Source organism: Solanum dulcamara, chromosome 1, assembly GCF_947179165.1.
Source record: "Solanum dulcamara chromosome 1, daSolDulc1.2, whole genome shotgun sequence".
Taxonomy (NCBI): Eukaryota; Viridiplantae; Streptophyta; class Magnoliopsida; order Solanales; family Solanaceae; genus Solanum; species Solanum dulcamara.
In genome coordinates this window covers 67,346,215-67,357,807 of record NC_077237.1, presented here as the reverse complement: position 1 = coordinate 67,357,807, position 11,593 = coordinate 67,346,215, and the positions used below count along the sequence as shown (strand labels likewise).

At 33.9% G+C, this 11,593-nt stretch overlaps 1 protein-coding gene and 1 pseudogene across 1 annotated transcript; one reads left to right on the top strand and one right to left on the bottom strand.

Annotated features, from left to right (window-relative positions):
• Positions 1-212: 212 nt before the first annotated feature.
• On the top strand, positions 213-4,775 carry LOC129893795 (protein NEOXANTHIN-DEFICIENT 1). The gene is made up of 10 exons (XM_055969231.1): positions 213-425; positions 509-592; positions 669-732; positions 920-966; positions 2,046-2,100; positions 2,334-2,372; positions 3,272-3,437; positions 3,985-4,048; positions 4,134-4,190; positions 4,354-4,775. The coding sequence occupies exons 1-10, from the start codon at positions 358-360 to the stop codon at positions 4,595-4,597; spliced, it is 888 nt and encodes a 295-aa protein (XP_055825206.1). The 5' UTR covers positions 213-357; the 3' UTR covers positions 4,598-4,775.
• Positions 4,776-5,226: 451 nt separating this feature from the next.
• On the bottom strand, positions 5,227-9,902 carry LOC129888524 (non-structural maintenance of chromosomes element 4 homolog A-like; annotated as a pseudogene).
• Positions 9,903-11,593: the final 1,691 nt, after the last annotated feature.

Below are 11,593 nucleotides of genomic sequence, written 5' to 3'. Positions count from 1 at the left end.
ATCATATATAGAGAGAGAACAAAAACAGAATTGATGAAAGGTAAATATATTATTTAGCTTAATGAGCGCAAAAAATTACGTATTAACTCACCCAATTGTGTCTCCAACATATTTTAAAAATAATAAAATTTGAAATGTTTTATTAATAATTATATAAATACTATTATATTGATATTTTTGGGCCTTAACATTAGGGGATTCACCTGGCTTACCTAGAGCCAAAAATGTGGATAGCTTGCTCATCTTCTTATAAATACTGCTAGTATTAGTTTTTTCTTTTTTCTTGAATATGGAAAAAAGGTGAAGTCTGTGGATTTCTTCATCCTAATACACTTTTTTAATTTCTATTTGGAGTTGATGGAAGTGAAAGACACAAGTTGTACTCCATTGGGGTATGGGGAACCTCCATGGATTTTTAAAGGCAGGCAAGTGTTTGTATCCATTTTTCTTACAAATTGTTAGTCTTGTGGATTTAGATCAACCAACAATTTTAATGTTAATGTTGCAGTGCTTTATACCAGTTTCATCTTGTCAAAGCGGAAACTGCTCGATCTTTCATTCCCAAAGACTGCAGACTAGTTGAGGCATTTGGGTATCCATTTTTCTGTTTTTAGTAAGTTTAGTTTGATGTACCAATTTATGCTTAATTTTTACTACTTTACTTGCAGATATACACTTGGTGGCTTCTTTCTTGCTAGCTATGATGATAGTCCTGCTGGAATTTTCGACGAGGTTTCCTGTTGTGTATTATAGTTTTTTTTTAGTAGACTAAGTGATTTGTTTGTATTATTAAAGTTGAATCATCTCATTCTATATTGCCTGCTTTTAATTTGTACAGGAACATGATAGATAAGATTAAAGAATACTGTTTTTTTAGTTTATTTAATAGAGTAGTATTATTCTAATGCAACTAGTTCAGCTTGTTGTGATTGCAGGACTAGTGTGGAATCCACCTACATCTTGTGCGTAAGTATTTACTCTTTCTCTGCTTACTACTAGTTATACATTATGAAACAATTTTGGAATTTCTGCTTCTTTGTGAAAACTGAGTATGGCTTGACCCCAACCAAATCAATCTGGAATCCTTGTATAGATTCCTGGACTCAATTTGACTTACTTTAACCATATTGAGTTTTCTTTCTTGTCCTGAAATTTAAGGTGTTTGGTATGAAGGAAAATGTTTTCTTGGAAAACAAATGAGTTTCTTACTTATTTTCTAGTATTTGGTAAGTAAGCAAAAAAAATGTTATCCCAAGATCATTTATATGTTATCTAGCAAAAAATTATGGAGGCGGGATGAGATGGAAAGTGAGGTTCGAGGGTGGCGGGGGTTGGGATGGTCAAGGGGGTCAGGGTTGGGGAATTAGGTGGGTGGAGAGTAGACAATAAACTTGGAATGCCACTTATGCAACTTGTTTTTCCTACTTCCATTAGGAAAGTCATTTTCCTCATTTTTAAGGAATTTGTTTTCTTGGAGAAATGGTTTTCTAGACATTTTGACCAACCAAACATAGAAAAATTGGTAAACATTTTCCAGAAAATGTTTCCTCCGTACCAAACACACCCTATGTCTACATTTTTTCCTTCTCTGGTGGTTTAGAAGGGGGAGTTTCATTGAAGATCCACATAGTAACTGGTTGATACCAATAATTTAGCTTTCACGAGTAAATCATTGTAAAATAGGGAAAAATTAGGGATAATCCATGTAAACCTTATTGCCAACATTTTATGGTCCTATAAAATAAGTAAGTTTCCTTCTATCTCGGAAGACAAAATTGAAAACCAATAAATAAGGACAAGATATTAAGAAGTCTATTTTTGTATCATTACCAAGGAGTGAGATGAGATGAATCTCACCAACCTTAACCAAAGGTCTCGTGTTCAAGCTATGGAAATAGAGAGACTCTTAGAAGGGAGTGCTTTCCCCCTTTGTGGACCTTATATTGTGGTAATCTAGATTAGTCGAGGCAGTTTATTTCAGATACCGAAAGGTTAAACCAAAAAAGATTTGTGTATACTGACAAATATATTCTTGTCAATAATAGATGGGCTGCCAGGGTGCTGGTGGGCAGTAATGAGGCATGCCTTCATGGACGGAAGGTAGGTAAAGATCACTTTCTCATATACATCTGTACTCACAATCTCAGTGTTAATTAGAATGACTTCCTTTAATCATTTGATTAAAAGAGTAATTTCTAGCATGAAGACTTGGAAACCAATAAACATAGCCACTCACTAGACGTTCTTACTAAGAATCTAGTTTGCAGCACTAATTTGATTTTTATATATTGTATTGTTTTGACATAATGTTAATCATGTCTCCTGTGTAACAGGTTGTAGGTCTTCCAAGCCAAGTTGCCAGGTTTTCAAAGGTACATCTGAGTTTGTAGATTGGATCTTCTGTTGTTGAACATTTGAGTAGTATTTTTGTCTATCAAGTGTCATGCAGTTCAACTCTCCTGCTCAAGCTTACGCAAAATGCTTTCAAATTACCTTACTCTTCTTAAACAAAGACTCTTTTCTGCCATATTGGCTATGAATTTCCTTTTTCCTCAAGGTATGCACATGGATTTTACTATGCTCTTTATAAAGGTATACCCTTAGTTGCTCGGACTCGGGTGCATGTGTCCGAGACGGATGCGAATCCAACAGTCAGATTCGGCAAAATCTAAATTTTAAGATTCGGGGATACGAATCCGAGTATGGATACGGGTGCGGGGATTCAACTAAAAATATTCAATATTATAAAAATATAGTTATAAATATAAAGATATTCTTCCCCTCAGAAAAGAAAAAGAAATTCATTCAAGACCTTCCACCAACTCTCCTTACAGATCATTGTTACTGTCTACCATAAGTCGGAACACAACCGCTTGAATATTTAGCATCTCTTTGTTTGTCTTGAAACATGAAGCACCGAATATTGACCAAGAGGAAAAGTACCTTGGTCAAAGTATCTGATGTGGGTTGATCGAATCCCGCACCCGCACCCGCACCCGCACCCGCCCTCGTGTGATGTATCTGATGTGGGTTGTCCATGGGCTCTTGGTCAAAGTATCTGATGTGGGTTGACTGAATCCCACACATACCCCGCATCCGCCTCGTGTCGATACGGGTGCAACAACAAATATGAAGAGTCCGTGCAACTTAGGGTATACCGAAAGTGGGTGAAAATGTAGTTGCAGAAAATATTTATTCAATTACTCGGCTGATGTTTCAAAAAAAAGTGATATATTTTGAGCTAGAACTCACTTTGTTGACCTGCATGCAGAAAATTAGAGCACTTCCACAGACACCGGAAAGTAAATCAAGCAGTTTCCTAAGCTGGATTGGCTTGAGGACATCTTCTAACTATAGGAATCACATGGACGTAGAAGTGACTGAAATCAAAAATCAGACTGCAATGAGTATCTGCAACATCAACGTTAATGCCACTGGTAAATAAGATGAGACTGCATTATTTCTTGATAGATTAAATTCATAATCCAATTGTTGTTTGTCTGCAACTTCCGTTGTAGCAATAGTTGTGGAATATGATTCAGGACATGGTCTAACTAGCCAACTAGATAGTTCCTTTATTCAATAGAATAAGCAACCAATTCCTCCGTTCTTACATTGTAGCCTAATAATATGCTCTTCTGAATATCCTAACGAAGGGAGGGAGTGTTTGCAAAATCTTGCAGTTTGTGTGTTTGACCTGTAGCAGGTTATTTGGAAACTTCATCTCAAATATCATACTCATTTTAATATTTGGTAATTACATCTCAAATATATGAGTGTGGAATCCACCTACATCTGTGGAATCAACTCCTCTGTTCTTGCATTGTAGCCTAATATGCCAATCCCAATATGCTAACCAAGGGAGGGAGTATTGGCAAAATCTTGCAGTTTTGAGTGTTTGGCCAGTAGCAGGTTATTTGGAAACTTCATCTCAAGTATCATACTCATTTTTTAAATGTTACGATGTCCGATGGGAATTGGCAGCTTCTCAGCAGGATTCTAAGGGATGGATGGGTCCATTTATCAAAATGTCACTCCCAAACTTCAGGTACTTGTTTCTATCTTGGTCCTTAAGGTGTTTACCCTTGAAGTAAATTTGGATTTGTAACTAGCCGTTCTGCTTGAAATTTCAGTGGACGGACGAAGTACAATTCTAATCTCCTCAAGTACTCTTGCCAGATTGAGTGCAGGTCTGTGCTGCTTAGCCCAACCTTTTCATTGTCATAAATGTCTCTGCTAATATTCCGTATGTCGCTTGAGCAAGTGGAACTGAAACATCATCTTGGCCACTAATTTGCATTAGAACTCGTTGTTATGGCTAGTGATTTGTGGTTTTTCACTTTGCATATATAGGGTAAGAGCAGTGCAACCAGCAAAAGTCTCGCGACCATCTGCATTGAATGCAGACAAGGAAAATTCATCTGAAGATCATAGCTCAAATGTGGAATCAGTAAGCAGAGCACCGACAGGGACCAAGAGAAATTTCAGCATATCCGTGATGCTGTCTAAGCCCATTTTGGCTTTAGAATTTAATCATCTGAAAATGAGAGTTGAAGCTCCTACTACAGTTACCGCATGTTCCCAGAAGACTACTTGACTAGCCATTGATATCTTTTACATGCCTTATTTAGATTGCTGATCTTCTAATTTATGCGTGTTCCTTTATAAAATGAATTACTTTTGTTCATTCCATTGTTCTCGCTTGTAGAAAACTTGGTCATTTTCACCTCCTACAATGAGAATCACATATACAAGAGGCTAATTTTGGCCAGTGATCTTGTTCTTGCACGCTATTTTGCTTTATTTGCCTTGGAAGAATATACAAGAGAGCTTTGACATGTAAACTGACTTGACTTCATAGTCGAATCAAACATAAGTTGCTTAAGAATCGGACAATACACATAGAAGAAACTGACTACATAAGACTACAATTTCGAAAATCCATATTGAGAGGGTTGACCAGGAAACAGCCAAATACAAAGACTAATGAATTCTTTATAATGTTTGGTTTGGAGTATTAAATACAATTCTATCTTTAACCATGCTTATCTATGTATTAATAATTTTTGTATTGATAATATAATATGGTTTGATAGTATTAGTAATACATCTTATAATACTGAATAGGACGTATAATTATTACATGCATTATGCTGAAAATCCTACTAAACAAAAGGTTAAATAACACCATGGTTAATACATATATTATTTTCTCCAATATGTCCTGCCACGCAACCCCTCACACTTTGGAGTTAAAGGGATTATCATTCCCATTTAACATGTAGTAGGTACAGTTTCTCAACCCTTAATGTTAAGAAGGTAAAGCAGAATTGCCACATCTCAGATCCAGTAGCTTTATACAATCAAAGTGACTAATTTAAAAGCAAACGCTACTCAAACTTTATCTGACCATATAGAATAAGCCAGCAAAAATTGATCCTAAGACAGAAGGTCTGCAGTTTTTTATGTACACCAAAATAGCTTAATTGGAATATACAATCATGTCCACAACCAATCAACAATTGAAGGTTAACTATATTTACATCTCATAGCAGCTTACTCTTCAAGCTGGCATCACCAAGTTCAAGGGAGTTATCGACTTCTGAAGCTGTGTAAAACCTTGCCTCGGTTCCTTGACAATTTCTTGACCCAAGTGATATGTAATATTCCTTGAGAATCATCCATCGCAACTGGTTTATTAGCTTCAGCAGACTCTATTTCACCAATATGTCTCTGTTTGGTTTATTAGCTCCAGTACAAACTGGATTTGTCGATATGTCCCTGCTTGGCATCAGCTCTTCTCCTTCTGGTACTGCACTCTTCATCAGCTGTGTGCACAATGACATTTGATTATAATATTAAACCAAGAAGCAAAAGTAATTTGTGATAATGTGGTAAGTTCATCGATTGCTCGTGTAACAAAGAAACAATCTGGACTCTTGCATATGCACGTCGCAAAAAAGGCAGGGAGGGATCCTGTTCATCGAGTAGGTGCTGGGACATAATTTTGTTGAAACTTGAAAAAAATAATTTTTAAAATTGAAGTTATGTTTGGACATACATTTCACTTGAAAAAAGTTGTGAAGGTCTGTGAGTGGGAAACAAAATTACTTGAAAAACTCATCTGCCAAACTAATCAAAAAATCATTCTAATGTATAATCAAACTATACATTGAAATTTATGTTTTAATAAAGGAAAAATCATTCATGTCCAAAGAGGCCAATAAACTGCCAGGAGATAGAGTCAAAATTGAAGCAAGTCCTTATGATTCAACCAAAGTGTGTATAATTTATCGAATCCACAACGAAGATTTGAAGGATTAGATGATTTAGATATACTGTAGAAATTCCCTACCTCCCAATCAGTAAAATCCAATCTGAAGACAGTGGCTGTATTTAACTTCACCAGACTTAACTAAATTGGCATCAGGACCATTCCTTGGAGCTGAGAAAGGAAGAACATTAGAAAGGGAAAAACAAACTATAGCAAGAAATACTGGACATACATAAATTGTGCGGTAAATAAAAGATTCAGACAGGTATCTTACAGAGAAAGAGAGATCCATTTTCATCCACATCTATGACAACCCGTCCATCTTTCACTAGAAAAGATAGCGCAATTAAATTCTCAACACTTTGTGCAAAGGATTTTCTGTTCATTACGAGATTCTCAAGCTTAACTCTCTTCTTCTTCCTTAGGATCTGAAACATGGTTGATATGTTGTTGTCTGTATCTGTTTTCTCCTCCTTTCTAACATCAAGCTGTGATGTGATACGAGGCAGAATACATAATTGTTTAATGTTGGAAAGTAGTATTATCAAGCAGATACACTGAATTTAAACTCAAGCAGCCATTTTATGCTCTAGTCAACAAACAACGATTACACCTCAAGTCCCAAACAAGTTGGGGTCCGCTATATGAATCTCCACGCCTCATTAACAAACAAGTAATGCTCCAGTAAACACATTGACAAATTTTGTCCAGGAAAGCTGTGGAAGAAAGTTCATAATATATATTCAAGCCTACAAATAAAAGTCATGTATGCGTGGCACCATTCCTTTTGTGGGAAAGAGTTCAGTCTGCTGACAATACTTATTAATTTCAGTTTCACAGTAATAATAGACAAGATGGTTGTTTCTTTCATTAGCAATTGAATGAACAAAGAGAACTTCCTATTTACAACTGGGAAAATTCAGCTATGTTTAGATTTTCATTTCATGGACCAATAGATCTAGATTATTGATCACATGAATTCATAAGCATGACAACTAAATTTCTGAGCAACAATACCAAAATTTGTTGTTTATTTCTAAAAGAACACCAAGACAATGCTTTGAATCCAAATTGGATGCAAAGTAAGGGAATTTGCTAAATGCACTCATGCATCAGTATTTTCAAAACACTTAATTCTTACATGCACAATTTTACAATGGTAACTGCATAGTAACACACAACATGAGAAAGACCATACCTCTTTTGGTTGAGCACGCAAGTAAACCTTTGTGTGTGGTTTACGTGTAGTATACTTACGTTGCTTAACTTCACAGTTCATAGGTCCAATCCTTCAGAATAAAACAACAAAGAAAGCACATAAAAATGCAAGAACGAGTGTACCATGCACCAACTGAATAGTGAGCATTATGAATCAAGAAAGGTTGCCAAAACAAAACTTACATGGTGTGGCAACTCTTCCATTCCTAAAAATTGGCGAAATAGCAAGCCCAATTTTCTTCCAGCCTAATGTATTTGCATTTGGAGAGAGTCCTTTTTCATGTTTTGCACTTTGTGGACCAAATACTTAAAGCAAAGAGGAAATGAATATATAAGGTGTAACATCATCAGCAGAATGTGATCTAACTGAAGCCACCAAAGTTCTAGTGAGATCAAACAATGCCTCTGCATCTGCAACTTGCTCTCTTAGCTTTTTGACTAGCAATCAAACACAATGATAAATAAAGTTAATGTTTTTTATGATTAATGAGAGATAAAGTATATAATAAGTATGTAAGAAAAATTTCATTAAGAATGTTCAATTCAGCCTTCTAAAGTTGGAAAATGTACAAACTCTACCTTTTAGAGTTTAATGACTTTTCAAGGATGCAACATTAAACAAGATAGTAGCACCAAACAATTCTCCCAATGTTACAATAATCTACCGCAATAAAAGTAAGATACTTTTTTATCTCCACAAGGTAGGGATATGCTACACAATACACTCTACCCTCCCATTCCCACTGGAGTAGCCACGTAAATCTCAAGGTGGTCAATTGAACATGTAATCATTTACAATTTATTAAATATAAATTTGTAGAATGATTCAATTTATATTAAATTCAAGATATATTAGTCCAAATAAATATTTTGGATTAATAAAATTGGGTCAATTATTTAAGCCCAATAAATATGGATTCAATTAAAAATCTAAATCCATTGATTTGGGCTATAAAGATGACCCCACTTTGTTAAGCCCAATATCATCTCATCCTAGAGGCCTATTTTCATGCCACATGTCAAAGTCATGTGGCAATTCAAGTCAAATTAAATAAGCCACTAGAATTATGCCATTTGCCAAAGTTAGGTGACAATCCAAGTCAAATTAAATAAGCCACTAAAATCATGTCACATGTCAAAATTAGGTGACAATCCAAGTCAAATTAAATAAACCACTAAAATCATGCCACATGTCAAAGTTATGTGGCAATTTAAGTCAAATTAAATAAGTCACTAGAATAATGTCACGTGTCTATGTGACATGTTCTGACTAATCAAATTAAAATTTTTCAATAAAGAAATCTGATTGGTCAGTTCAAACCAACCAATCAAATCACACCCTCATACCACTCCCTACAACTATAAATAGGGGTCCTCATTATTCTAAAAGAGAGGATTTTTCAAGAACAAGAAGCAAGAAGAGAGCTCGTGGATCAAAGACCGCAAATTTTCTACAAAGCTACAAAGTTCAAGTAATCAAATTCAAGTTCAAGAACGAAGAAGAATATCAAGAAGTTCAAGATCAAGTTACTTGTTCATATTTATTATTCGTCATAACCATATAAGTGTTCATGACGAATAATTCAAATCCAAATTTGAAGACGAAGATTCAAGATCAAGCTATTCAAGCCCTTGACTCTAAATCAAATTCAAGTTCAACATGTTTTATATTATTTGAAGAATCAGAGGATTACCATAGAAATTGTAACTCGCACTACATTTTGAAATCAAATATTACACTTTGTTATTCCAATTTTCCGGTCTTGATTATTTATTTTTTCTCGGCTCAAAAATTTGTTGTTTACAAAACAACTTCATCAAAAAATTATAATACACATATATAGCAAATAATACAAAGTATATGTCAAAAATTAATTTTCATACATATATATATATATATACATATATATATATATATATATATATATTAAATTTATTGAAACTTAAAGTGCATTTCTCCTTGTTCTTAAAAACTTTCAAGCATCATATGCAAAATATTGTAAATATTCAACCTAAAGATAAAAACTTTAACATCTAAATACTACCATACTCAAGATCAAAGAACAAAAAACCCATCCATAGTCATAGGCTCATAGCAAAATTTAAAAAAAAAGTAGAAAAATACCTTCATTATGAGAGCTTTCAATTTCTTTCATAATTTCCTTGAACTTCTCAGAATCAACACTTCCAATATCATCTTTTCCCTCTGTATATTACATCAAAAAAAACTTTTTTTAACAAAATAGGAAGAAAAAACAGAGGCCAAGAAAAAGAAGAGATCTTTTCCCAATAATTACCACAAATACTGTTTTGTATTGCAGAGTATTTGCAACGAACTACTCTTGCTTGAGATATGGGTTGCGCACTGAAACCGTTCAACTCCTCTTGATTTCTCTCAACCATTTTTAAATTTTTTTTTTTTTTACTAACTGGATGATGATCAATAAAATTGTGTTTCTTTTTAAAGGGGAAACAAGAAGTTTTTTTTGGGAACAGTTGCATAAAATGGGGGGAGGATTTCCCGCTTGTTTAAATGTTTTACCACTAAGGTAAGTTTGTGGAAATTTTACCGCTCCTTTTATTTTAGGTTTTGATTTTCTTTTATTTTTTTGGGCGGAAAATTATAAGGTGGAATCAAATTCTCACCAATAATAATATTAAGATTCCCTTTTTAAGAGTACATACACTATTAACGTAAAAATATTTGTATCATTGGATTACCTTATTTGTTTTATCATCAAGAATACTAAATTCATATTTCAAGGAGATTTGTAGATATTCATCAAGTGTTTTGATGGTACACTATTTGGAGGAACTTTCAAAAATAACTATTGTTTAGACTTAATTAGAGATCTGTATTTTTTTTTTTTGGGGGGGGAGGGGGGTTAACTGGAATTTTTCATTCATAACCAAAATATTTCATTACAAAGCAAAGCAGCTATGGGTAGGGGTGTGCATTGGTCGGTTTGGTTTAATTTTATGTATTATCGATTCGATTTATCGGTTTTCGATTTTGAAATATGCTAAACCAATAACAAACCAATAAAATATTTTTTATCGGTTTTCGATTTATCGGTTTTTATTCTTAACGGTTCGATTTTCGGTTTACCCAATAAGAAAATGTTCAGAAAATAATTATATGACTTCTCCAATAATTTGGCGCGACAAGACAATAATAAAACTTTACGGAATGCTTATAAAATAGAAACAATAGTGACTAATATGAAAAGAACTCTACAAGTGCAACATAAATAAAAGAACTAGGACAATAATGTGAATTGAAGGGTAAAGGGCAAAGATAATAACCAATAAGGTATTGATATTAATGTTTAATATTTATTTAGGGGTAATTTAGTAAATTATATTATCTTAATGAGTTATCGATTTACCCAATAATCCAATATTAAAAACCAATATCGAACTAATAATTCAATAATATTTTTTTATAAAATCATTAAAACCCCATTAACCCAATAACCCAATAATATTTTTTTCGATTCAATTTATTGATTGGTTCGATTTTTGCACACCCCTAGCTATGGGACTATTGCTATCTCATTCTATCCATCTATCTTCCTACTCATACATTAACTAAAGCAAGTAAATCTAAGTTATTACATTGCAAAATGCCTACTCTCTAAGGGTATTGATTGAGGGTCTGAAGTACTGGTTGCCATTTTGCTTTGTGTTGACCTTTGATATGGAGATGCATTACAACCTCTCTAAGGATCTGGTCTGTGCACAATCTTCCTCGTTGAAATCTGATCATCTTCCTTTTTCTCCATATAACACAGACTATCATGCCAAATGCACTAGTAGCAATCTCAGCTTGTCCAGCAGTCTTCTTAGCAATATTACTGATCCAAGCTAGCTCTGTTCTCCAGTTAGTAGGGGTGTGCAAAAATCGAATTGACCAATAAATTGAACCGAAAAAATATTATTGGGTTAATGGATTTTTAATGATTTTATAAAAAATAATTATCGGGTTATTGATTTTTAATATTGGGTTATTGGATAAAATGATAACTCATTAAGACAATAGTAATTTACTATTTTATCCCTAAATAAATATTAAATATCAATATCAATATCTTATTGGTT

What these genes read in the sequence shown, in the direction of transcription:
- LOC129893795 (XM_055969231.1), top strand. Translation starts at nt 358, where the DNA reads ATGGAAGTGAAAGACACAAGTTGTACTCCATTGGGGTATGGGGAACCT. An exon ending in CATGCCTTCATGGACGGAAG is followed by an intron (nt 2,101 to 2,333) that starts GTAGGTAAAGAT and finishes CCTGTGTAACAG; the next exon opens with GTTGTAGGTCTTCCAAGCCA. An exon ending in AAGTTGCCAGGTTTTCAAAG is followed by an intron (nt 2,373 to 3,271) that starts GTACATCTGAGT and finishes ACCTGCATGCAG; the next exon opens with AAAATTAGAGCACTTCCACA.